Source organism: Oryctolagus cuniculus, chromosome X (genome assembly GCF_051225735.1).
Source record: "Oryctolagus cuniculus isolate XC-2025 breed Fujian yellow rabbit chromosome X, ASM5122573v1, whole genome shotgun sequence".
Lineage (NCBI taxonomy): Eukaryota > Metazoa > Chordata > Mammalia > Lagomorpha > Leporidae > Oryctolagus > Oryctolagus cuniculus.
This window is the reverse complement of record NC_142888.1, coordinates 18613097-18636755: the sequence shown is the minus strand read 5'-3', so window position 1 is coordinate 18636755 and position 23659 is coordinate 18613097. Positions and strand designations below refer to the sequence as shown.

Below are 23659 nucleotides of genomic sequence, written 5' to 3'. Positions count from 1 at the left end.
TGTTTGTTATCATTTATTTAGTCTTCTAAGAAAGTGTATTTGAGTTTGTTTCCAATGTGTTCCCGTATTCATAGCTAAATTGAACATTATACATAAAAATCTGTTAAGTGTGTTTGGTATGATATACTCTTAAAAGTGGAAATGTAGACTCATATTCATGAACATTAACAATTTTATTGTATTTTGCCGATTTGCTATCTGAACAGTTGTACTATTGGATATTTCTCTTAACATATATAAAAATTTTATTCCTCTAAATCCCTGCCAAAATATACATCTTTGTTACATTTTTGGCCCATCTTACATGTGAAAATATAATGATTCCCTTTAACTTACAACCATTTGACTATAAATGTTAGAAACAAACTTTGCATGCTTATGTATGTGTATGTATAAGTTTGTATGCTATCTTCTTTTTGAGAATGACCTAACTGCATATTATATTCATTATTCTTTTTTATTCACAAGAGGTTTCTCCAGATATGTTGTGACTAAGTCCTGGGAAATATTTTATTCTTAAAACAGTATTAAAAAGCACAAAGAAATAATGCTTCTGTGTATACTATTAAAATTGCAAGGACACTTTAGTTAAACATATTACAGAAATGAGTTCTGTTTGCTGTCTATTCCCAAACTAACATTGCCACACATGAAGATAAACTGTTGTCATAGTGAAACCTGTTAATTTTATTAAGTATACCAAGGAATTGACTATATCTAATTTTCACTCTTAAGTGAAATTAAGTGTATCTGATATTCATGAGATATTTTTCTTATGCATATAAACCTTTTACTTCATCTTTGCTATCTAAACTTTCTGTTATTTACAGACTGAATGATAATGTGATGATGTTTGGTCACTGCCAGTTCATGCTTTGCTTGTTTGCTTGTTTTATGGAAGGTCTACACCAGAAAAGATGCCTTAAAGGCAGGTCTGGATAAAACTTTAAGTCTTCAGAAGGATCTATCCGAGATGCATGAATGGATGACACAGGCGGAAGAAGAATATCTGGAGAGAGATTTTGAATATAAAACTCCAGATGAATTACAGACAGCAGTTGAAGAGATGAAGGTAACATAAATTTAAAAAAAAAAAGGAAAATTAGGAAATAACCATATCATAACCAGAAATTATGATTCTTTATCATCTCATCATCTTGGTTTTAGAGATTGATTCTTATTTATTTTGAAATATGCTATCAACTTAGATTTTATAAAATCTTCTTTATTTGATTTAAGGTGAACAGATTTCATGTATTTCATCTATACTGATTTCAGAACACATAGTTCCCAACCCACCAAAATTTCCCTCCTGCCCATGTTCCCACCCTTTGTTCTCCTTCCTCTCTTATTCCCTCTCTTAATTTTTACAATGATCTAATTTTAGTTTACTTTATACTCTTTAGATTAACCCTAGACTAAATGAAGAAATCCATGGTGGCAACTAATAGAGTACCAAAAATACAATATATTGGAGTGAAATGGACATTTTGAGATTCAATGGATTGTTTACAGCCCTTGTCTCTACTCCTGAAGCACAGTGCTTTTTTTTTTCTTCTTACTACAAAATCCTTTGTTAAGATTTACTTGAAATTTAGCAAGTGAGCGAGCGAGTGAGCGAGAGAAAGTTTTCCATCTGCTGATTCACTCCCCAAATGTCCACAATGGCCAGGGCTGGGCCAGACTGAAGCCAGAAGCCTCCTCCAGATCTCCCACATGGGTGCAGAGGTCCAAATACTTGGACCATCCACTACTGCATTTCCAGGCAAATTAGCAGGAAGCTGGATTGGAAGTAGAGCAGCCAGGATTCTAACCAGTGCCTATATGGGATGCCAGAATTGCAGGCAGCCACTTAACCCCTTACTCCACAGTGTTGACCCCCAAATTATGAACTATTCATTAACTTTAATGCATTATGTCAAAATATAAAGATTGACAGTCACAATTTGAAAGATTATTTCTGAAAATTCTGTATGGAATGGAATCCGATGATCTCACTGGATATTTCTAGCTGAGGCAAGTTAAGTTGTAACTGAGGCTAAGTGTTCTTGATAAGACAACATGTAGTCAACAAATTGTATTAATTTGGTAGTTTGAAGAGGTTTCTTAGAATTTGGCTTTTAATATGGATTTAAAAGACCAGTTTATATGTACTCCTCTTGAAACAAAAGGATAAACAAAAGAACAAGGAAATGTATGTAACATGGGTTTGGAAGTAAGGACTGTATATTGTACACAGTGGTATTTTCAGTATGGGCTTGGACAACTCAGTAGTTCACATAATCCTGAATTTTATCATGTTTGTAATATCACAGTTATGAACTTTCAGGATTGAAACTGAAATGTAAGTAAATTTTCTAGCACAGATTGCAAAAATGATTTTTAGTTGTAATCCTAAATGATGGTAGTACAGACATATAAGCTAAAGACCCTAACCCATGGGGAAATAGTAATAAGATATTTACTTGATCCCACACTCTGTGACAGAGAAAATCAATGTGAAGTCACACAATTGGGTGTAAAATCTGGTTCAGCCTCTTGCAAACTCTATCTTTGGTGAGTTATGTAAACTCACTGAGCTTTAATTCTCTCATTTGTGATCTCTGAATATCAGAATGCCCACAGTTATTGGAAGAATGGAACATGAGAGTGCTATTCCATGCCTAGCATAAATTAAGTACTTACAAACCCAATAGTTATTTTATAACTATTATCACTGGTACTGCATGTTCAGAAACTAATTCAACATACTTTATTATATTATTTTTATAATCATTCATAAATACTTAGTTTCAGAGAATATTTGTGTGAAAACTCATATGCTTAAATACAATATCTGTTGCATGGTTTTAATCAATTATAGAAGCTAAAATTAAAACTTAAAAGGAAGATTGAATTTGGTAAATAATTTTCATTTCTAGAGCATTCTAGTTCAATAGTGTTGTGTATCATTCACTCATGATCAATAAATATTGAGTATTTACAGTGAGGTGAATGCACTTCTAGAACAAAGATAATGGTAATCAAGACTACTGCCTGCCCTTTTTACATTGTATTAGAGAGGTGGAGTAGGCGATGAATGGAGAAATAAATAAAATCATTTGAGATAATGGTAATTTGCCTAAAAATTAAACCAGGTTTGTGAAATAAATATGAGGAGTGTGTGGGTAAGGGTTGGGAGTGGTGGGATGCTATTTAGAAAGGTTTGACTTTTAGAACTTTTGTGAGGAATTGTATTTAATCTAAGAAATCTGAATTATAGAGAAAAGCCATCAGAGAGAAAAGCTTTTACAAATAGTTTTTAAAGCTCATTAGGAAGAAAAGGAGGCCTGCCTGCCTGCCTGCCTGCCTGCCAGGAGTGAAATGGGATAAATGACCTGAGATGAGTTTGAGGGTATTGGCATATATCCACTAACGCAGGGGTTTTATAAGATGCCATAGGAATTTCAATTTGAAGCGAAAAGGGAAAGCTATTAGAGTGTTCCAAATAGTGAACTATAATTATTTTAAATTTGGCTGTGGTAGGGGGATCACCATGAGGGAAACTATGTCAAAATTGAAGAGCTAGGAGGTTCTTTGAATGTAGAATGCCATTTCTCTCTTGGCTGGTCAAAAAACTAAAATCTCCAGAAAGGTCAAATAATTTAGGCATAGTCATATAAGCTTTATCTGAGACAGAACCCAGAGAGTTGAAGGTATTTCAGCCCATCTCATCCAGTCCCTTCCCAATGTATTCCCTTTTGCCTTACTTACAATTTGCATGCCATCCATGTGGCTTTTCTCCTTTAATTTCAGTTTCTCATCTTTTCTCACTATGTCTTCTAATGTCATCTAACCACTACTTCAAATCCCTATAAAGGCTATTTCAGATAACAGCTTGTCTTCAGCTGCTGATTGTCTCCAGGTTTTTTGGTTTGATTTAGACCCTCTTCCTATCTTCCCTCCCTCCTTGAAAAGTCTACCTGTGTGGGCAACCACTTCATCACATCCCTTTAATTTCCAGTGTTGGAGAACACAGTGTCACACATTTTTAAATTTTAAAAACAATTACTGAAATGAATGGTCCAACCAATTTGTTCACATGGATTGGCATATTTAAATAATTTTGCTATAAAATTACTGCACCATGGCATCCTTATTAAAAAAAGGAAACTCAGTAGCTTCTAGCAACAACAACCCAAGGAATTGGCAGGAAGATTCCTATTCCTTGAGAATTTTTCCTTCCCATCAAGGCAATCTGTTTAGATCAATTTCGTTACCTAGAGGGTAGTACCTTGTCCAGAACTTGAACCTGTGCTCATTTTAAGAGCAAATTTTTCTATATTGTCAGAAAATATTAACAGAACTACTTTGACATCTCTCCTTGATTTACTCAACAAAAAAGCAAAGACCTCCTTCTGTTTGTTTTATTTCCTGTGTTTTCCCTAAAAATGACCATTCTGTTTTGATAACTTATTTTTTCCTTGTTAAGAATTTTTTTTCTGTTGATGTGTACAAGCAGAGGGAAGTATTTGATATGCAACATCTGACCTCAGAATTCTTTTGGAAATTGGAAATGACCATATGCTTAAACTTTGGTTGGAAATGATTTTTGAAAGATTTTGTTTGTTTATTTGAAAGTCAGACAGAGAAGGAGAAAGAAAGAGAGCTTACATTCTTTGGTTCACTCCCAAAGTGGCCACAATGGCCAGGGCTGAGGCAGGTCGAAGCCAAGATTCAGGAACTTGATCCAGATCTCCATGTGGGTGGCAGAGGCCCAAATAAGTGGGCCATCTTCTGCTGCTTTCCAAGGTCATTAGCACAGAGCTGGATTGGAAGTGGAACTGCAAGGCATGAACAGACACCCATATGGGATGCCATTGTCACTAGCAGCTTCACCTGCTATACCACAATGCTGGCCCACTGAAATGTCTTTTGTATCATGAAAAACACATACATTTGGAGAACAGGAATTGCCTGAATTACTTGTTTAAAACACAGTCTGCCTAGTCTCACTAACTGAATTTCTGATTCAGTGGCTCTTGGGTGGGACATGAGCTTTTTCTCTCTAACAGATTCCCATGTGGTGTCAAGGGACAAGTTCCAGAGTGTGATTGCGAGGATCCATATTTTGAGAACCACTCATTTGAAATACTGGCAGTGAAAGATGTCTGAACATACCATGATTAGATTTATGGACATAAAGTGATTAAGAGCCTTTTTTGTGAGGGTTATGTCTGGACTACATCATCCATTTTGCTTTTTATTTTAAGGATTATATCTAAGCTATACAACTCATTTAACTTTCTATCATTTCCCACAGAAGAGAAATTCATCATAATCTCCTTTTCTCATATCTACTACATTAATAAATTTTGCTCTTTTTCTTCTATAAACCTTTCCCCAAATCTAAGCCTGCTATTCAAAAAGAATATATGAAAGCCTAAAATTCAATGGAAGAAGTGTTTCTTTTTCTACATTTTTAGACAGTTTTATGGGTTGTTTATTGCCTAAATGAATTATTTCATTCATTGAATCCACAGCAACATGCTCCTTCTCATCTCACAGGAGATTTGAGACAGGCTTAACAGAAACTAAGAAATAAAAGATGTAACTCCCAGGACCATTTACTTAAAACTCTCTGAGCTGCAGTTTTCCATTGTCTAATGTAGAGAAAATGCATTTCAGTAGATTTTGTTAAAGATCCAATGAAGTATCCTGAAAGACATGGTGAACACAGCACACAGCAACACATACTAAGTGATTCATAGTTGTCAAATAGTTGATAATTCTATAATTACTGCAATCAAATATGATATGTGGAGAAACAAATCTCATGCTCAATGATGCATTCGCCACCGACTGCATACTTTTAAGGAATTGTGGGACTAAGTCTAAAGGAATAGGGTGATTATTTTGATTAATATAAAGGTCTTTTTAGCTGACTCTGTGTTCTTCCCATAATTCTTTACTATCACCACATCACGGTACGAAGGCCCCTCTTTCTCCTGCCAGAACTTGCATTTCTTTACCTGAGGGCTGTCCCTGGCCACTGAATCTCACTTTCTCCCCTGTTTAGTAGACTGCAAGTGCTAGGAAATTAACATTTTCCCCACCAACTTTCAACTAATTATGGAGAATGATATATAAGTTATATCTCAGTTCTCTCACCCAACATGGAATAATCTGGAGGCAGATATTACCCAGAACTTACCAAAAGAATTAAACTCCTGTCAGCAACAGTGGTTACTGGAATTAAGAACTATACATTTTTAAAGATTTTATTTATTTGAAAGACAGAGTTAAAGAGAGAGGTAGAGACAGAGAGCTCTTTCATCTCTGATTCACTCCTCAAATGGCTGTAATGACCAGAACAGAGCTGATCCGAAGCTAAAAGCCAGGAGCTTCTTCCAGGTCTCCCACATGAGTGCAGGGTCCCAAGGACACGGGCACGGGCCATTATCTGCTGCTTTCCCAGGGACATCGACAGGGAGCTGGTTTGGAAGTAGAGCAACTGGGACTTGAACCGGCACCCATATTGGATGCCAGTGTTGCAGCTGGGGCTTTAACCCACTGTGCGACAATGCTGGCCCCCAATATTTATACATGTATAGTATTTTTCCATGTCTTGTTTCCATTCCGCTTTCTGCCCCTTCATATCCCTCACACACATAAACTAAATGCTTGAAAGCCCACCATATATGCATATGTGTCGGGGGGTGTTTTTGAAATGAATGTACATATTGGAAATTAAGGAGAATCAATGTCTTATTGCCAAAAACCACCAGCAAGTTTCCCATAGTTGAAAAACTTGGATATGTTAACTTTTGTAGTGAGAGGAAGTATATTCCATGGTGTACGGTGGAGTGTGTGATTGAATGAAGAGCCACTATAGAGCCTGTCCTGTATTTGGTGGTTTGAGGGGAGTTTAAGGGGTTTACTTTGAATTGCTTGCTATCAGTGAGTAGGGGTAACTCTCTGGGTATCTTGTGCAGTAGGAGGGAAGACTAGAGTGAGGTAAAATAGTAGTTGATAAAGAAGCAGCAGCCACTCACATTAACCTGGATAGGAGAGCATTTGATATTTTGTGTCTTGGTCAATGTTGACATCTGTGCCTGTATTCAGGCATAATGTAGGAGTGGTCCTTTTGTGTTCCCAATCCATCATGTTAACGAAGGGGCCTTGTCCTATGTTGAAATTCTGTGAAACAAATTATCTTCCCTGAGACGGAACCAGAGCATAGCTGTAAAGGCCAGGCCAGATTTTAGGGACTGTGTTTCTCTCTCCTTTTTTTTTTTTTTCTCACATATATTTTTCGATTACTGAATGGAACATTTTTTAATCAAAATATGGTTCCAAATATAAAAATAAAGGGACCTTTCTGTGTTAGTTGTCTTTTACTTTAAATAATGATGTTTGTACAAATTTCACTGTTATTCATCCATCTGAGTGATTTACACGTTATTTCTATTCTAGACGGCTATAAATTTTTGAACCTAAGATAGTATTCAAATATTTGTTTCTGACTTGTTTAAAACAACTTTATACAAACACACACACACATACACACACACAGCCACAAATACATATCCAAGCACTGACTGTTTTCAAAGTCTTCATATTAAGTATTATATTCTGATCACAAATTTTCTATAAAGTTTCTAATTACAACCAACTCTGAATTTACAAAAAGGATTGGAGTAAGTATTAGATATATTTTCAGGGACAGCGCTGTGGTGTAGTGGGTAAAGCCACCACCTGCAGTACTGGCATCCTATATGGGTGTCGGTTCAAATCCTGGCTGCTCCACTTCGATCCAGCTCTCTGCTGTAGCCTGGAAAAGCAGTGGAAGATGGCCCAAGTCCTTGGGCCCCTGCACACAAATGGGAGAACCAGAGGAAGCTCCTGGCTTCAGACTAGTGCAGCTCCAGCCATTGCAGCCATTTGGGGAGTAAACCATCAGATGGAAGGCTAATTCTCTATTTCTCTCTTTCTCTCTTTCTCTGCCTCTGCCTTTCTAACTCTGCCTTTCAAATAAATCTTTTTTAAAAAGATATGTTTTCATTAATCTTATCCTAACAACAATATTATGAGGACAAAATGACATGATACGTAGGAATTCATTTTGCAAGTAAAGCCATTGCCTTGACATTAAAACAATATTCATTGTTTTTCAGAGAGCTAAAGAAGAAGCGCAACAAAAAGAATCAAAAGTGAAACTCCTAACTGAGTCGGTAAATAGTGTCATAGCTCAAGCTCCACCTGCAGCACAAGAGGCCTTAAAAAAGGAACTTGACACTCTAACCACCAACTATCAATGGCTGTGCACAAGGCTGAATGGAAAATGCAAGACATTGGAGGTCAGTTGCTTTTCTGAATTTTGTCAGTTATTTGTATACATATGGTTGTATGTGAAGCATAGTGATTAAAAAAATATGTTTCTGGCATAAAGTTACTGAGGTTTAAATTTCTTACTCGTGCACTTGTAAGTTGTATAACTTCAGGCTTGTTCAACCTGTATAAACCTGTTTGCAGTATGTAAAATGGACATTAGAATACAGCTTCATAAAATTGTTGAGAAAACTAGATGAGCTATTTCATTTCAATTACACACAAATACAAACGTGATTTATATACTGATCATTTGATACTTAAAGGCAGATACAGTTTAAATCAGTAGTTTCCAAGATACATTTTTTACCCCAGATATACTAGTTATTTCCAAATTACACATTTCTAATTATAGGATGTGGTCTCTAAGTTACTATGTTATCAGTTCCAATCTCTTCCTTGCTTTCCAGTACTTAATCTTTTTTTAATCCAGTTCACCTCTCAGACACTTAACAAAGGCCATCTTTGTGCCAGGACTATTAGAGTTGTTGAGAATGTAAAGATACATCTCTAACATTAGTGCTGTGTGAGTGTTATAGAATAGAAAATAGAGCAGGAATGGAAGGGATGGCATGATAAAAGTTTCATGGAAGTGATAACAAATCTGCTATCATGATACATGAGAAAGGGCATCTTTACATCTAGAAAATTGCTTTATGACAATATTTAAATAAAACAGTTGAGTATTATTTTCTCATTTTCTTAGTATCTTACATAATTATTCTTTGCTTCCTATTATTAATGTTGTTCATTTAAATGATACTTTTTATCAGAAATTTAATTTAGGGAATTTTTTTCAAATTTTTTTCAATATTTTTAGGGATTTTTTTTTTCAAAATTTTTAAGATCATTTGTTGAGTTACTCTTCTGTTTGCCATTCATCTGTGATAACGCTTCTAACCTTGCCTCTTTGCATTGAAACTATGAAGTAACTTAGTCCCTTTTTTATTCCTTCTCTATTTGTTTGAAATATGATTTATATAACAATGCGCTTAATTACTATCCTGCATATATTAATCAACAAAATTTAGCAATGGTAAATTTTACTGATGTGCCTATTACAATTTAATATGGGAGAAAATTTAGCATTATGTAATTACCAACGTGGTTAACCCATCTTCTACATTTTTGTTGCCTGGCATTTCATTTGTATCTTATTTCCTACTCCCCCCAATTATTCAGTACCATTGCTATTGCTGCTATTGTTGTAATCATTATTTTGCATTATGTTTATTTATTGTAGCCAGTGTTATTTAACCAGTTATGTGATCAATTTCCTTATCTTTCCCTTTGTTTGTGTAGTCAGTTTCTTTCTTAAACTTTCATTTAGTGTAACAAATGCTCTCAGATTTTGTATGGTTGAAAATATGTTTGACCATAGTATTAAATAATAGCATATTTGAACATTGAACCACGAGAATATAACTTTTTTTACAGTATTGAAAATATGATTCCCTCCTTTTCCTGAAGTTTCTTGCTGTTAAGAAGTCTGCTATAAAATTATTGTTCTTTTCTACTTTTCTCTGGCATGCTATGTTTTTGTCTTAAGTGCTTTGCAGTTTCACTGTTTTGTCTGAATGTTTACTTTCATTTATATTGCCACCTGATATGTTAATAAGAATGGATAGGTTAACCCTTTCTTCCATATATTCCTATTTTTAATATAAATTTAGGAGATCTATGAAGAATCTCACCATCCTATCACCTTATCTTTAATATCTTTGATATTCTTCTCTAAATCTGCTTGATTCTGGGTGATTTATCTTAAATAGATAAATCTACTCATATCTATCTACAAACACTGATTCATCTATGTATGCATGACTTTTTATATTTTTACAAAGTCCATATTTTCTGTTTCTCAATATTTTAGTTCTTTTAGAAATCTATCTGGTTTTTTTTTTTTTTGGACAATTGATCTACTTCTATGTAAGTATTCCATACACAATAGGTCTGAATAAGTCTCAATCAGTAATAAGCGTGAAACAGTTATTTTTGATAATTACAACCAAACATGACAAACTCCATTTTTAGTTAGCTTCCTTTTTTTTTTTTTTTTTTTGACAGGCAGAGTGGACAGTGAAAGAGAGAGAGACAGAGAGAAAGGTCTTCCTTTTGCCATTGGTTCACCCTCCAATGGCCGCTGCGGCCGGTGTGCTGCGGCTGGCGCACCTCGCTGATCCGATGGCAGGAGCCAGGTACTTATCCTGGTCTCCCATGGGGTGCAGGGCCCAAGCACCTGGGCCATCCTCCACTGCACTCCCTGGCCACAGCAGAGAGCTGGCCTGGAAGAGAGGCAACTGGGACAGAATCCGGCGCCCTGACCTGGACTAGAACCCGGTGTGCTGGCGCCACAAGGCGGAGGATTAGCCTAGTGAGCCGTGGCACCAGCAGCAGTTAGCTTCTTAAACAATGTTCGAGTCTGACCTCATAACTTTATATTAACTCTTAGTTATTAACATTTAATATAGTTTAAATTTCAATCTCATAGTTTATTTAAATCTATTAGTTTAAATTAATTTGGTAATTTATAGAGGTAGGTTTGAGAAAAACAGTGGTCTTACAATCTCCCCTTCTCCCCAATTTCTGGATGCTCATCTTTTCATATTGGCATAAAGAAAGATGAAGAAGAGGAAATATTCTCCATATGAATGTTCTCTTCTTGCTGGCCACAATTGCTATTTCTTGTTTTGTTTTGTTTTGTTTCGTTTCATTTTCATTTCTCCTCTCTCTTCTCATCTCCCTCCCCTCCTTTCCCCTTCCCCTCCCCTTCCCTTCCCCCTCCTTTTCCCCTTCCCCCTCCTTTTCCCCTTCCCCTTCCCCTCCCTTCTCCTTCCCTTTCCCCTCCTTTTCCCCTTCCCCCTCCCTCCCCTCTCCTCCCTTCCCCTCCCTTCCCCTCCCTTCCCCTCTCCTCTCCTCTCCTCTCCTCTCCTCTCCTCTCCTCTCCTCTCCTCTCTTCTCCTCCTCTCTTTCTTCATTCCTTTCTTTTGACACCCACATACATCATTGAAATTAGTCTATGGTCCCTTTTCTGAATGTTATCATCACTGACCTGGCTTGCTCTCCAAAAACTTAATGCAGTCTGTTGGGGATCTATATGGATTTTGGACCCCCACCCCCCCACCCACCAACGCTTTCCTAGACATTCATGGTACCTTGTATTGTTTAACAGAAGTTTCAGGCTTACTATTGCCAATAGCAGGACACCACATTCCATTGCTGATTACTTCTTTCTGACCAATATTTCTTTGATTCCCTGGGTTTTTATTTACTTACCACATCTGAATTCAGACCCTATGGATACTGGAAGAACCTGCATTTCATTCTGCTCAGGGGAGATAATTTTTAAAGAGTTTTTTCTTGATTCCTCTTTGGCCATACCAAGAGCTCAACATGACATTTCATATAAATGACTCCATAAATAACTCAGCAAGTACATGAGTGGTTCTCTTGTAAGTCTGATAATAAAAAGAATTCAGATGTATTTTTTCTACCTCTCCCCATAGAAATCTAAACAAGAAGGGTTGCCCTATTTCATTTCCTTTAAATATCTCCTCTTCAGCTCCCCTCAGCCCTCTCTAATTACACCAGGGCTTGTGAAAAAGATGAATAAATGTGCTCCCAATATAACATGTAGGCAACTTGGTCTTTTTTTCTTTAATATGAACATTAGTTGCCAATCTCAAGAAAATAAATTCTACTGGAAATACATTCCATTAGAATAAGTATATTTATCATAAAATCATCTTTTTCCCATTATCTCTATGTCATAAAGTATAGATTTTACCACTTATTAGAACTAATGCTAGAGCACTGATTCTCCTAATGGGACCTATATCCTTTTTTATTTCTGAAATCACCTATAGTAGGAATTGTTTCTCCTAGAAATTCTTTCTGCTATGGACTATTGCAGGGTCCTTATGACACCTCATATTTGTCTCTACGAGAGTTCTAAAGGTACTATGCCCTACTCTCAAGTGTGATATAAGCTTAGATTGAAATTTCTTATAAGTGGAACCTTATTATCTAGCCATGATTCCAAAAGATTCTTGACATCCTGGCTCATTCCATGTACTCCAAGATTTGGGGATATATATTTTTTTTGTTTTGTTTCCAGGAAGAGTCATATAATACATTATTAATTTCCATCTTCCTGCAATTCATGAAATCTATGTCTTATTCCCAGCTCCAAATTAGAGTTAGGTACTCTAGCTTTATATCATATACCTCATTTTGATATGCCAGGATTTTGTTGAGCTTGGTTTCCCACATTGAACTTGTACTTTTTTTTTTTCTGACACTTGAGGTTTTTATACATTTTTAAAGATGAGCTATGAATTTAAAATATTTTTCTTATATGCAGTATTTCAGCATTACTGAAATAGGGTTTGGGATAGAGTTTACCACATTAGCTCCATCTACCATTTTGAATAGATGTTTACTTCTTAATTTGTGCTGTCCTTCAAATCCACTGTGAATTCTCTGATTTCAAAGTAATTTTAAGTTCCAAATGGTTAATCTCAATAGTAATTCTAAGTGCTTTTTAGCTCTAGTTCAGGACTGTATTTTATTTTGAAAAGGTGACCTGTAAAGCTAGTGCATTCAGACTCTCCAGCTATGTCCTTCAAATGTATCGAGCACAGAAGAGGCCATACATCCTGATGGTTAAATCAGCAAGGTAGTTCATTATCTCAATCTGCACCAAAGTTAATAAGACACATTACCAATTGCATCCCCTTATCTTCAAACCTTTAAGGTACACTCGGGTATTTAAGGAGATATTTATATTTTCCCAATGGGATCTTTGCCCAGAAGGAAGACAGCCTGTAGTCCAGCAGGAGCTGGAATTGACCCAGATTTAAGATGTTTTATCACCTTTTAAAGCAAAATACTTAATTTCACTTTGTGTGATAAACTGTATGTGAAATACCAAGCAAGTATAGAAGGTAGATAGGCTTGCATTGTGCATTGGACTGATACTTCCCATCAGATAGAAGTAGAATATCCTCCATCATTTGTTAGGGCAATGAACAAAGAAGAAATATGGAAATATAACAGATTTTTTAGATACTTTTAAAATTTCCTCCATAAGCCTTACTGCAGAGGGTACTGTGGGGGAGTGATTGCAGGTTGTGGTGATTACAGCACTGTATTTACTATATTTCTGGGGTTTTCCAATATTTACAATTCCAATGCTGTTAGAAAATGGCCATTTTTATATTCTTTGTTTTCTTTCTACCTTTTTCCCAACAGTCATAATCATCATCCAGAAAGTTACTTTATTTCTTTGTTTAAAAATATTTTATCACGCATATATGAATGAAAAACAAATCATTATAAAAAAGAATAACCTGTAATACATGGTTTCCTAGTGCTTCTTTACATCAAAGAGTTCAGTGTATAAGATTTTTCCTCATTGTTCTTTCTGATGAGTGTATTCATATTTCTATATTCTCTGCTTAAAGGCAACATAGCCTATTTACCCATTCCCCTTCCAATGAGCATTATGCTGTTATTTTAATTACTATAAACAATACTCAAATGACTGATCTTGTAACTGTCTTTGTTGTCCTCATAAAATGGTTTCTCTGAGGATCTATATCAAATAATGAAATCATTGGAACTGTGCATGTTCACCTTATTGAGAATAATGGATTGTTTTCCAAAATGGGCATTCCCATATATACTCTCACAAGTAATAAAGAGAAATTGTTGTTGTATACCTCCCTTGCATATGGAGTTCTAAAATTTGTGATTTGTGTCTGTCAACATGGTTGATAAAGAGGTTGAATATCTTTATATGTTTCTTGCATATCTACATTACATTTTCTTTAAAACATTACTTTAAGATTCCTTTAATTTTCTATTGAACTATTTATCTTTTTAATGTCTTAATGAATTTTTATGTTCTTATTCCTATATTACAAATATAACTATTTTATTCAAGCTTGAAGCTATTTTTTTTTCAAATTTTTATGATGTCTTTTGGTGATTCCAAGGTTTGAGTTTTAAATGTAAACAAATCCATCCATTTCTTTAGCTTAGGTCATTTTTTTTTCCATTTTTAAACAAGATGTCTTATTTAACATATCCTTTTCTATTTGCAAGTCAAAGATTGCTTGTATATTTTTTGTAGCAATCTTAAAGTTTTGCTTTTTTATTTCTGCTTTTTAAATATTATGTATATGAATCAATTTTATAATATGTAAGAGCAAGTTCTAAATACACGAGATTATCAATAGGTATTATATATATCAGTGCAATAAGAAATATTGACAAAAATCTACATTCATGATTGGCATTACAAATTTTGAATGCAAACAAAACTAAAAATTGTCTGCCCAATAAATGTCTTTTGTTAAGTAATCAAAAATATAGCCACTTAAACGAAGCTTTACATTTTCATAAAGCACATGGCTGCCTAAAAACATGCAACATATGCATGATATTAAAAAGAGAGCTATAGTTAAACTCATACCTTAAATATCAAATTATTTAAATATGCTAAAGTTTAGAAGTGGTAGAAGATTGGGAATAGTTAATATTCTTTTATTTTGTGTTTTCCAGACAATAATGGTGATTTGTTAAATTTAAAAATATAAATCGTGGACTCTTGAATTTATGCATGTGATAAAATATATATTTAGTGATTTGTAATTATAGAGATATTAGATGATCAAAAAGATTAGTTGCATTTTAAATTACTGCAAGGCAAATATGAATGATATAAAATGTTGTATTTTAAGAAGTTCTAAAAATGAAGTGCCAAAGTCCCACATTCACTCTTAATCAAAATATTGAAACTGTGATATATTTTTCTTTCTTAGGAAGTCTGGGCATGTTGGCATGAGTTATTGTCATACTTGGAGAAGGCAAATAAGTGGCTAAATGAAGTAGAAGTCAAACTTAAAACTACCGAGACTCTTCCTGGCGGAGCTGAGGAAATCTCTGAGGTGCTAGATGTGAGTTATGACTTAATCTAAATGATGACAATTCAGATGTGGTGTTGAAACAACTGTGCGGGCACTTTGTGTTATGCGTGTGTTCCATGCCACAAGAGTTTTTAAGGTTTACTTATTATTTGAAAGACAATCTCTGGCTGGTCCTGCGCTTACTAGCTTACTAGGCTAATCCTTGGACTGCAGCGCCTGCATCCCATATGGGCGCCAGATTCTGCCCTGGCTGCTCCTCTTCCAGTCCAGCTCTCTGCTGTGGCCAGGGAGGGCAGTGGAGGATGGCCCAAGTGCTTGGGCCCTGCACCCCATGGGAGACCAGGAGGAGGCACCTGGCTCCTAGCCTCAGATGGGCACAGCGCGCCGGCCATAGCGGCCATTTGGGGTGCAAACCAATTGAAAGAAGATCTTTCTCTCTGTCTCTCTCTCTCACTGTCTGTCAAAAAAAAAAAAATAAAAAGAAAGTCATTCTCTCTCTCTCTCTCTCTCTCTCTCTCTCACACACACACACACACACACACACGGAGAGGGAGAGGGAGAAAGAGAGGGAGAGGGAGAGGCTCACAAGAATAATAGTGATCCAACTACTTCATCCACTGTTTCTCAGGGTGTGCATTAACAGGAAGCTGGATGGGAAGCAGAGGCGGGGCTTGATCCTAGGCACACCAAAACTGTATGCTTCCTCTGAAGCAAGCAGCCCTTTAGCTCTCTGTACCACAATGCCTAATCCAATCTCAAGATTTTAATAAGAATTTAAATAATCTTTTACAGAGAACAATTGTCTTTTGTTATGTTTCTAAATTATATGTAGATATTTTACATATGTTAATCTACTAGAGATGTACTAGGACAGTTCCAATAAACAATTTCCTCTGTTGGAAGAAAACTGAAAAGGTTGATAATATGAAACATTTCCATAATAAAAGCTAAATTTGTTGAATAGGAACATTTTGAGATTATTTAAAATCACAAATTTATATCTTACAGAATATATTGAGGCATTTAAGGGGCATGGTTTGATTATGGAAATATATCTTTAGCAAGTTCAGAGAATTATGTATTTTCAAGTTTTGAAGATTTATTAAATTTTTTAAAAGTTAGCATGTACAAGTTCTGATTTATGTTAACTTATAACAGTTAATCATCAATGCCCTATGGACTTTAGATTTATCCTTTATATGCATGTTTATGTAGTTTTAGCATATGTGATGTATGCAGAGTTCTTTCTAGTATTGCAAATAGAACATGTGCAGGTAACCTATAAAGAAAGTGTCAAATGTTTTTTTAAACAGAATAGAATTAGAATCCCAGAACATCAGAGCAGAAAACTACAGATCATTTTATACAAATTCCTTATTTTCAAAAAAATATTGTAAAACCTGAAGACATATCAGTGAACAGTGGGGGAAGCCTCAATTGGCCTACAATTCTGAACCTGTTGTTTTCAGAAATGTTTATTGACCTATCACCCCTCCTTAATCATTTGATTTGTCTTCAAAAAGTATGCAATACATTTAAATCACATAAATAAGAATACACTGGTGAGAACCAAAGTTGAGAAGATATATTTATCCTATGACATGATCAGTCTGTGCATGAAGTACTGAGCTAAATTCTTCATGCTATACTTCAAGTGATGATCTGAAAAACTAATGGATGTTCAAAAAATAATAATTGAGGAAAGAAAATTTGAAGCAATAATTGAGAGTATTTAGAAAATGGAAAGGGACAAGGCATAATGTTAGTATTTACTAATTTTTTTCCATTTTAAATAAAATAGTCTTTGGCAGTGTAATTTTTTCTAAATTGACACATTTTGCATAGTCAGAGCTGGAATATCATTTGTTAAGGATAAAGAAATATTTAATTTATAGATTTCCTTGCTACTCAAGACTTCCATGGTTGATTCTTTAATTTTGCTTTGTTGCTTATATTGGAAATTGTTTTATAATTACCAGTCTATATGCTTAATTAGCAATTATAAAGAAGAATGCATCTGTGAAAATAAAGTTTGCAAAATAAAATTTTATTACAATTAATAAAATATACATTTATAAAGATAAATTCATAACAGTTTCATATAAATGTGATAAACTTTTAAGTATGGCATTTCTAGTCAAAAATTTTGTGCAAAACCATTTAGAAAGTCTGTTTATTTCTTCAAACTTTAGCAGGAAAGTATGATTTTTGTTGCTCAAAATCTGAGAAATATTGGGTATGTAAAAAACGTACTGAAACATTTCCGTTTTTTCAAAATGAAGAAAATAACTATACATTGAGTAAGTTGTTTGGAACATAACACTCACTGCTTACAGAAATGTTTAAGATCCAGTAGGATGATATTGAATCACTAGTTGTCTAGCATGCCTAAACTTGACACTGATATTCTTTTTTCTTGTGTAATGTAGCCAGGCAAATTTGTCAGTTTTGAGCAGTGTGTATTTTGAGGTAGACTGCTGCATTGACAATAATAGAAATACAGACAATGTTTTAAGCTCATAAAATTATCTTTTCTCAGCACAAAGATAAGATTGAAAGGAGGTTGTCCAGGAATGACAGTGGTTGAGCCATATGATGAGGCACCCAGGTGATCTCTCTCTGCTGTCTCTGAGTAGGAAAGATTTTATCCTCATTGTTATGACCTCCCACTCCAAATTCTGCCTGTCCTATCCCCAGGATGCATATGCGTGAAAAAGTGTGAAGAGCAGCTGGATTTCTTCTTAAGAGTTTGTCCCTTCTTTTTAACTCAGAAAAGTAAAATTGGCTCATGAATTTCTACATAAATATGTCTTAAGAATAATGTCAGCCAGATGCCACTATCTGTAAGATAGATAGAGATATGAGTATTTTACCTTTCCAGCGATTAGAGAATATCATTGAAGAAGATAGCTGACAATCATCTTTTTAGTGCTCAGTTCACAGTGCTGCTACATGCCCATAGAGATTCATACTGAACTCATATATTTTTTAAATAACAGTGCTCTGTCATGTTTTATCATCCAACTAAATGTTGCTTAAAATTACTTATGACTTAATTGTATGGAAGTCAGATGGTTCTGAGCATTTTGTATTAATTTAATGTATTTAGAAAAAGAAGAGAAATAGTAATTATTGCAAATGTATTTCAGTCACTCGAAAATTTGATGCAACATTCAGAGGACAACCCAAATCAAATTCGCATATTGGCACAGACCCTAACAGATGGTGGAGTCATGGATGAACTCATCAATGAGGAACTTGAGACATTTAATTCTCGCTGGAGAGAACTACATGAAGAGGTATGAAAATAAGAGAAAAATCTCTTTAATCTAATTTACATAAATATACAAGTATAGTAGATATAGGCCTGTCAGGTAAAATGAGGAATACTTTAAATATTAGCTCAGCTTCTAGTTTTAGATGGTCCAGTACCAGATACTGACTGAATTCTTTCCTTCTATATTATTTCATTCTTGCCAAAACCTTACCAAGTAAGATCTTTCACAAAAAACTTAGATGCACTTAGAGGAGTAGTGTGCTAAGGTCCACGAACTAATAACCATGTAATTCAAACTCAGGTCTGTTCTGATTGCAGTTGTTTTCCCTAAGCAAGTTTAGCCAATATGTATGGGTGTAGTCCTCTAACCTCTCTCCTTCTCCTTCTTCTCCCATTTTCCTTTCTTCCTCTTTCTCTTTTCCTCACTCTTGAAAACCAAGACATTACAAATGAGATTAAAAGAAAAGATAGTTGTATTTGATTGTAAAATATACTTTTAAAGCAGGAAAATAAAGTTAAGCTAGAGATTAAATCAGCATTCTACTGAGAGAACCTGAACTTAGATTCTATAACAGGAAGTTAGCGTGTGTAGTTTAGCATTTTGGATGCTGATGAGTATAATTCAGTTAAATACAACATCAATCTGAGGGGTTGTAAGTTTTGTCATTCCATTGAAATGTATAGGTCAGGAGACACACTAGTCACTCTGCCATTTCTCAAACCGGGCAAGCTGTTGTTAGATTCCAAAAAATGTTCTCTCTGATAGATTCAGCTCCTGACATGATGTCTGTGAGGCAGTTTCCCATCTCAGCAAAATCTGTAAGACTCAGGAAAGGATTTTTGTTTTCCTTTTGGCTATTATACAGACATTTTGGATTTATGATATTATTCTTCACCTCTTTTCTCGTCCCTTCTTTTCCTCCTCCCTCCTCCTCTGTCCCTCTCCCTCGAGCCTCCCTGCCTCTCTTCTACACCACATATATTTATTATGGTTACCTATAGACTGTTCATAATACAAATAATTGCAGTATTACGCCTGATACTGTTTTTTTTCTTCTCAATAACTTAAAGTTTTTATTATTTACACATAATAGAAAAATCATATTTCAAAACTCACATGTCATGAGTTTTTTCAAATCAACTGCAAAATGATATTATTTCTCCTAGTCAGAATTTTACTTACTCTATCATAAATTGAAAGTGAATGACTTTTCAAAAGAAAACATTTCATAATGACATTTAGATTCATATCCATTTACTGAGTGCAACTACTACATGTGAGATGCTGTTCTGTTTGGTAAGAAAAATATCCCTATCCTTAAGGACTTACGGACATTAATAAGTTATGCATAGATGAATGGATTTCCTAGTGTGTACAGGATATAAAAACCAATAATATCTGTGTAAGGTGTGAATGAAAAAAAAAGACTAAGAGAGGTGGTATCTATGAGGATATGCTAGAAAAATATTGATATTCAAGTGAGGAAAAACTTTACATGTGTAAAGCCTTGAGTTGGAGAACCCTACTCCCTTTGATCCCTCTGATGGCATGCAGTTCAATATGAATATTCCAGGGGAATTCTTCAGTCTTTGATACTGGCATTACATTGGGGAAGTACTCTATCCATGTTTTATCCATATTGACATAAGGGATTGGGGATCATAAAAAGATGATTCCAGTTTCTAGTCCCCTCACTGTTATACTGTTATTGTATGTGAGCGAAAGACAATATTTCCCTAAGTTTCAGCTACATTGGCAGTCAGGTAAATATTGATTTTCACATAGAGTTACAATTTCTTTTTAAATATATTTGAATATTAGTGTCAGGTAAAAGATTACAGTTCACATAAAACATTGTAAAGCATTGTAAAACTAACATTGGGTAAACTGTGAAAAGACCCAAATTTTAATCCTTAACTTTATTCAGTGTCCATCACTTCTGTCCTTAGAAATATACAATTCTCTGTGGTTTCAGCACTATTTCTTTAATTATCTTGTAATTTTTTTACTTAATTCAGAAATATATTTAAACCTGTTTGGTATGAAACTGATATTTCCCCCAAGATAATGCAGGATTAACATAGTTAATCTGAATATCAGAAGTCGAAATTGCTCAAAAGCCTGAAACTTTTTGATTATTGACATAATGCCTCAAGTACAAAATTTCACACTGGGCCTGAGACAAAACACAGACATATTAAAAAGTTGTATACAAGTACCTTTAGGCTATGTATATAAGGTATATATGAAGCATCCATGAATTTATGTTTTAGACTTGGATCCTATCCTCAAAATATTGCATTATATATATGCAAATATTCTAAAATAAAAATAAACAAAATCCAGAATCCAAGACAATTTTTGTCTGAAGCATTCTGTTATGTTGTGTGTTTATTACTGTACTCTATAAAATTTACAGGTATTACAGAATAATGGAAAATTTAAATAGCATAAGAATAAAGTATGAAGAACCAGAGAAATAGATTATCATTATCACCAGACTGCACACATTTTCTCATGACTGTGACTCAGTAACCAGTTATTAAATGAAGCATTCTGTATCTTTCAAAAAGAGCTAGCAAATAGGCCTTTGAATGTTTTCACCACAGACATGACAAATATTGGGAGAAATAGATATTCTTACACTGATTTAAATGTTATGCACTGTGTATAAATATCATATGGCACCATATATGTATCAATTAAAAATCAAAATTAAAAATGACATTTAGCCAAAAATAAACAAAATAGAATAGGACAATACTGAATGGCAATAAATGAATAACTGGCACATACCTCCACAATCCTTATGAAATTGATTATGAAATTTTGGCTTATATTTTCAAGCTTCCATTTTGTCAGCTGTGTTGACAAGTCCTGTTTCACCGTGTTCCATGACAACATATAAAATACTGCATTGACAGTCTTCACTAGGTTCAAAGAATATACTGCATGTTTAATAAGTGATCATCGTTTTTATTTTTGTTAAATGTATGCTAGAATAGCTACCCTTGAAGAAATATGTGTTTCTTTGTGTACACATATATGCATATGTTCCACTAAGGGCAGGAACAAACAAATATGTATCTTCTAATATGAAGAATAATGAATTGTACATACCTTCATTAATGAAAGAAAATAAGATAAGCAAAAGGAATTGCTCATTCTGTAGCTCTTAAAAAGAATTCTTGACTTCAACAATCAGTTAATAAAAATGCCGTAATAACAGTAAATGAACCTGAAATAAGTAAACCTGAAACTGTCATCAGTCTTGGCTATACTTACACTGTATATTTAGCAAATAATAACCTTAAGTTTATTTAGCAATGAAAATAAAAAGTATTTCTTTGGTGAACAAAGTCAAGAATATTATGGTTTAAAACAAATTGAGAAATGCTGGCTATAACCTATTAAATTTCAAGCTGAATTTTGGGGGTAAAAACAAATGTAAAACTCTGTTATTATCATCTTGCTTTCCCAGCTCCTCTAGTAATTTTTTTGAAGGTCTCAGCTACACTGCATCAGAACATCAGACTTTTCACCTAAGTAGGCAAAAGGAACATTCAGAGTATTGATATGTCTAACAAATTTTTACATGTCTTTCTATTACCTAAGTAGTTTGGAATTGATCAAAGTGCCCAGGTGACATACTAACATTAAAAAGAAGCCCTGTTACTGCTCATCATGGTAATGCATCATCATATCTTTAAAGTCATATCATCAGCAGAGTTTGAGAAGGATATTGTCCCTAAAATAATACAGTTTTCATCAAAGCCCTGAATATCTAATATGCTTTATTGTACCTGGCCCAGCTCTGGCTGTTGTGGCCATTTGGGAATAAACCAGTCAATGGAAGATATCTCCCCTTCTCCCCCTCTCCCCCCCCTCCTCTCCCCCCCTTTCCCTCACCCTCTCCCCCTCTCCCCCTTTCCTTCTCCCCCCTTTCTCCCCTCCTCTCTACCCCTCTCTCTCCCCTCTCACTCCTTCCTTCTCTCCCCCTCCCCTCTATCTTCCCTCTCCCCCTCTCTCTTCCCCCTCTTTCTCCCCTTCTCTCCACCTCTCTTCCCCCTTTGCCTCTCCCCTTCCCTCTCTCTCTCCCCCTCCCCCATGTCCCCCTGTTCCCCTCTCCCTACCTCCCTCTCTCCCCCCTCCCTCTCACCCTCTCTCCCTCTCTCTATAACTCTATCAAATAAATAAGTCTTTAAAAATAGTATTTACATAAATAGAGTCCTTTCATTTGCAGATAAGCCCTAAGACCATTTTATTATCAATTGCATTCCAATGTGAGAAGTTGGTGAGGTTTTTTTTTTTTTTTTGACTACCTAATGTTTCTTAAAGCTGCAATTATGTAGAGTAAAGGTAACATTCAATTGCCTGTTAAATCAATCAAACAGCTAGAGTTTTTATTGCCTATGAATATTTAAAAGAGATATGCTAGATCCCATCCCTAATTTCAAAGTGTGAGTTTGCATTCAGATAAGTAATAAATTATTTCCATCACTTTAAAAGGCATCTTTCACTCTTCATAATCATATGACACTACATTTTCTACCCATATTAATGATTTGAAAGATGGTTTAGTAAACCAGGAAACAGCTCCAGAAGCCATACAAAATCATATAAAGACAACTATTATAATAGCTTTATTTTACACTAGAGTAAGAAAGCTGCAGAAGATGTTTTACTAATACAATAAAATGTATAATAATGATAATAATAAACTGATTACAAAAACCCAGATACTGCTATAAGTGTTAAATATGCCTTTTCTCCTTTAGTTCTCACAAAAGCCTTAGGACGTACAGTCCTTATGTCCACATTTAAGGTGCAGCAGATTAAGCAATTCTGTCATCCCACATAAGAGTACTGGCTCAATTACCAGCTGCTCTTCTTCTGATCCAGCTTCTTGCTAATGTGCCTAGGAAGGCAATAAATGGTGGCCCAATTGATTGGATCCCTAGCATCCTTTGGGGAAACCCAGAGGGAGTTCTGGGCTCCTGAGTTCAGCCTGGCCCAGATCTGACTTCTGTGGCCATTTAGGCAATGAACCAGTTGATGGAAGATCTCCATCCCTTTCCC

General features: G+C 35.0%; 1 protein-coding gene across 15 annotated transcripts in view; it reads left to right on the top strand.

The window, feature by feature from the left end:
- DMD (dystrophin) overlaps positions 1-23659 on the top strand; it is a 2249390-nt gene that overhangs the window by 886423 nt on the left and 1339308 nt on the right. For all 15 annotated transcript variants that reach the window (XM_070067426.2, XM_051827673.3, XM_070067427.2 and 12 more), the window contains 4 exons: positions 902-1072; positions 8157-8339; positions 15198-15332; positions 18452-18601. In XM_070067426.2, the coding sequence (XP_069923527.2) occupies positions 902-1072; positions 8157-8339; positions 15198-15332; positions 18452-18601 (639 nt within the window). The remainder of the gene's footprint in view (positions 1-901; positions 1073-8156; positions 8340-15197; positions 15333-18451; positions 18602-23659) is intronic.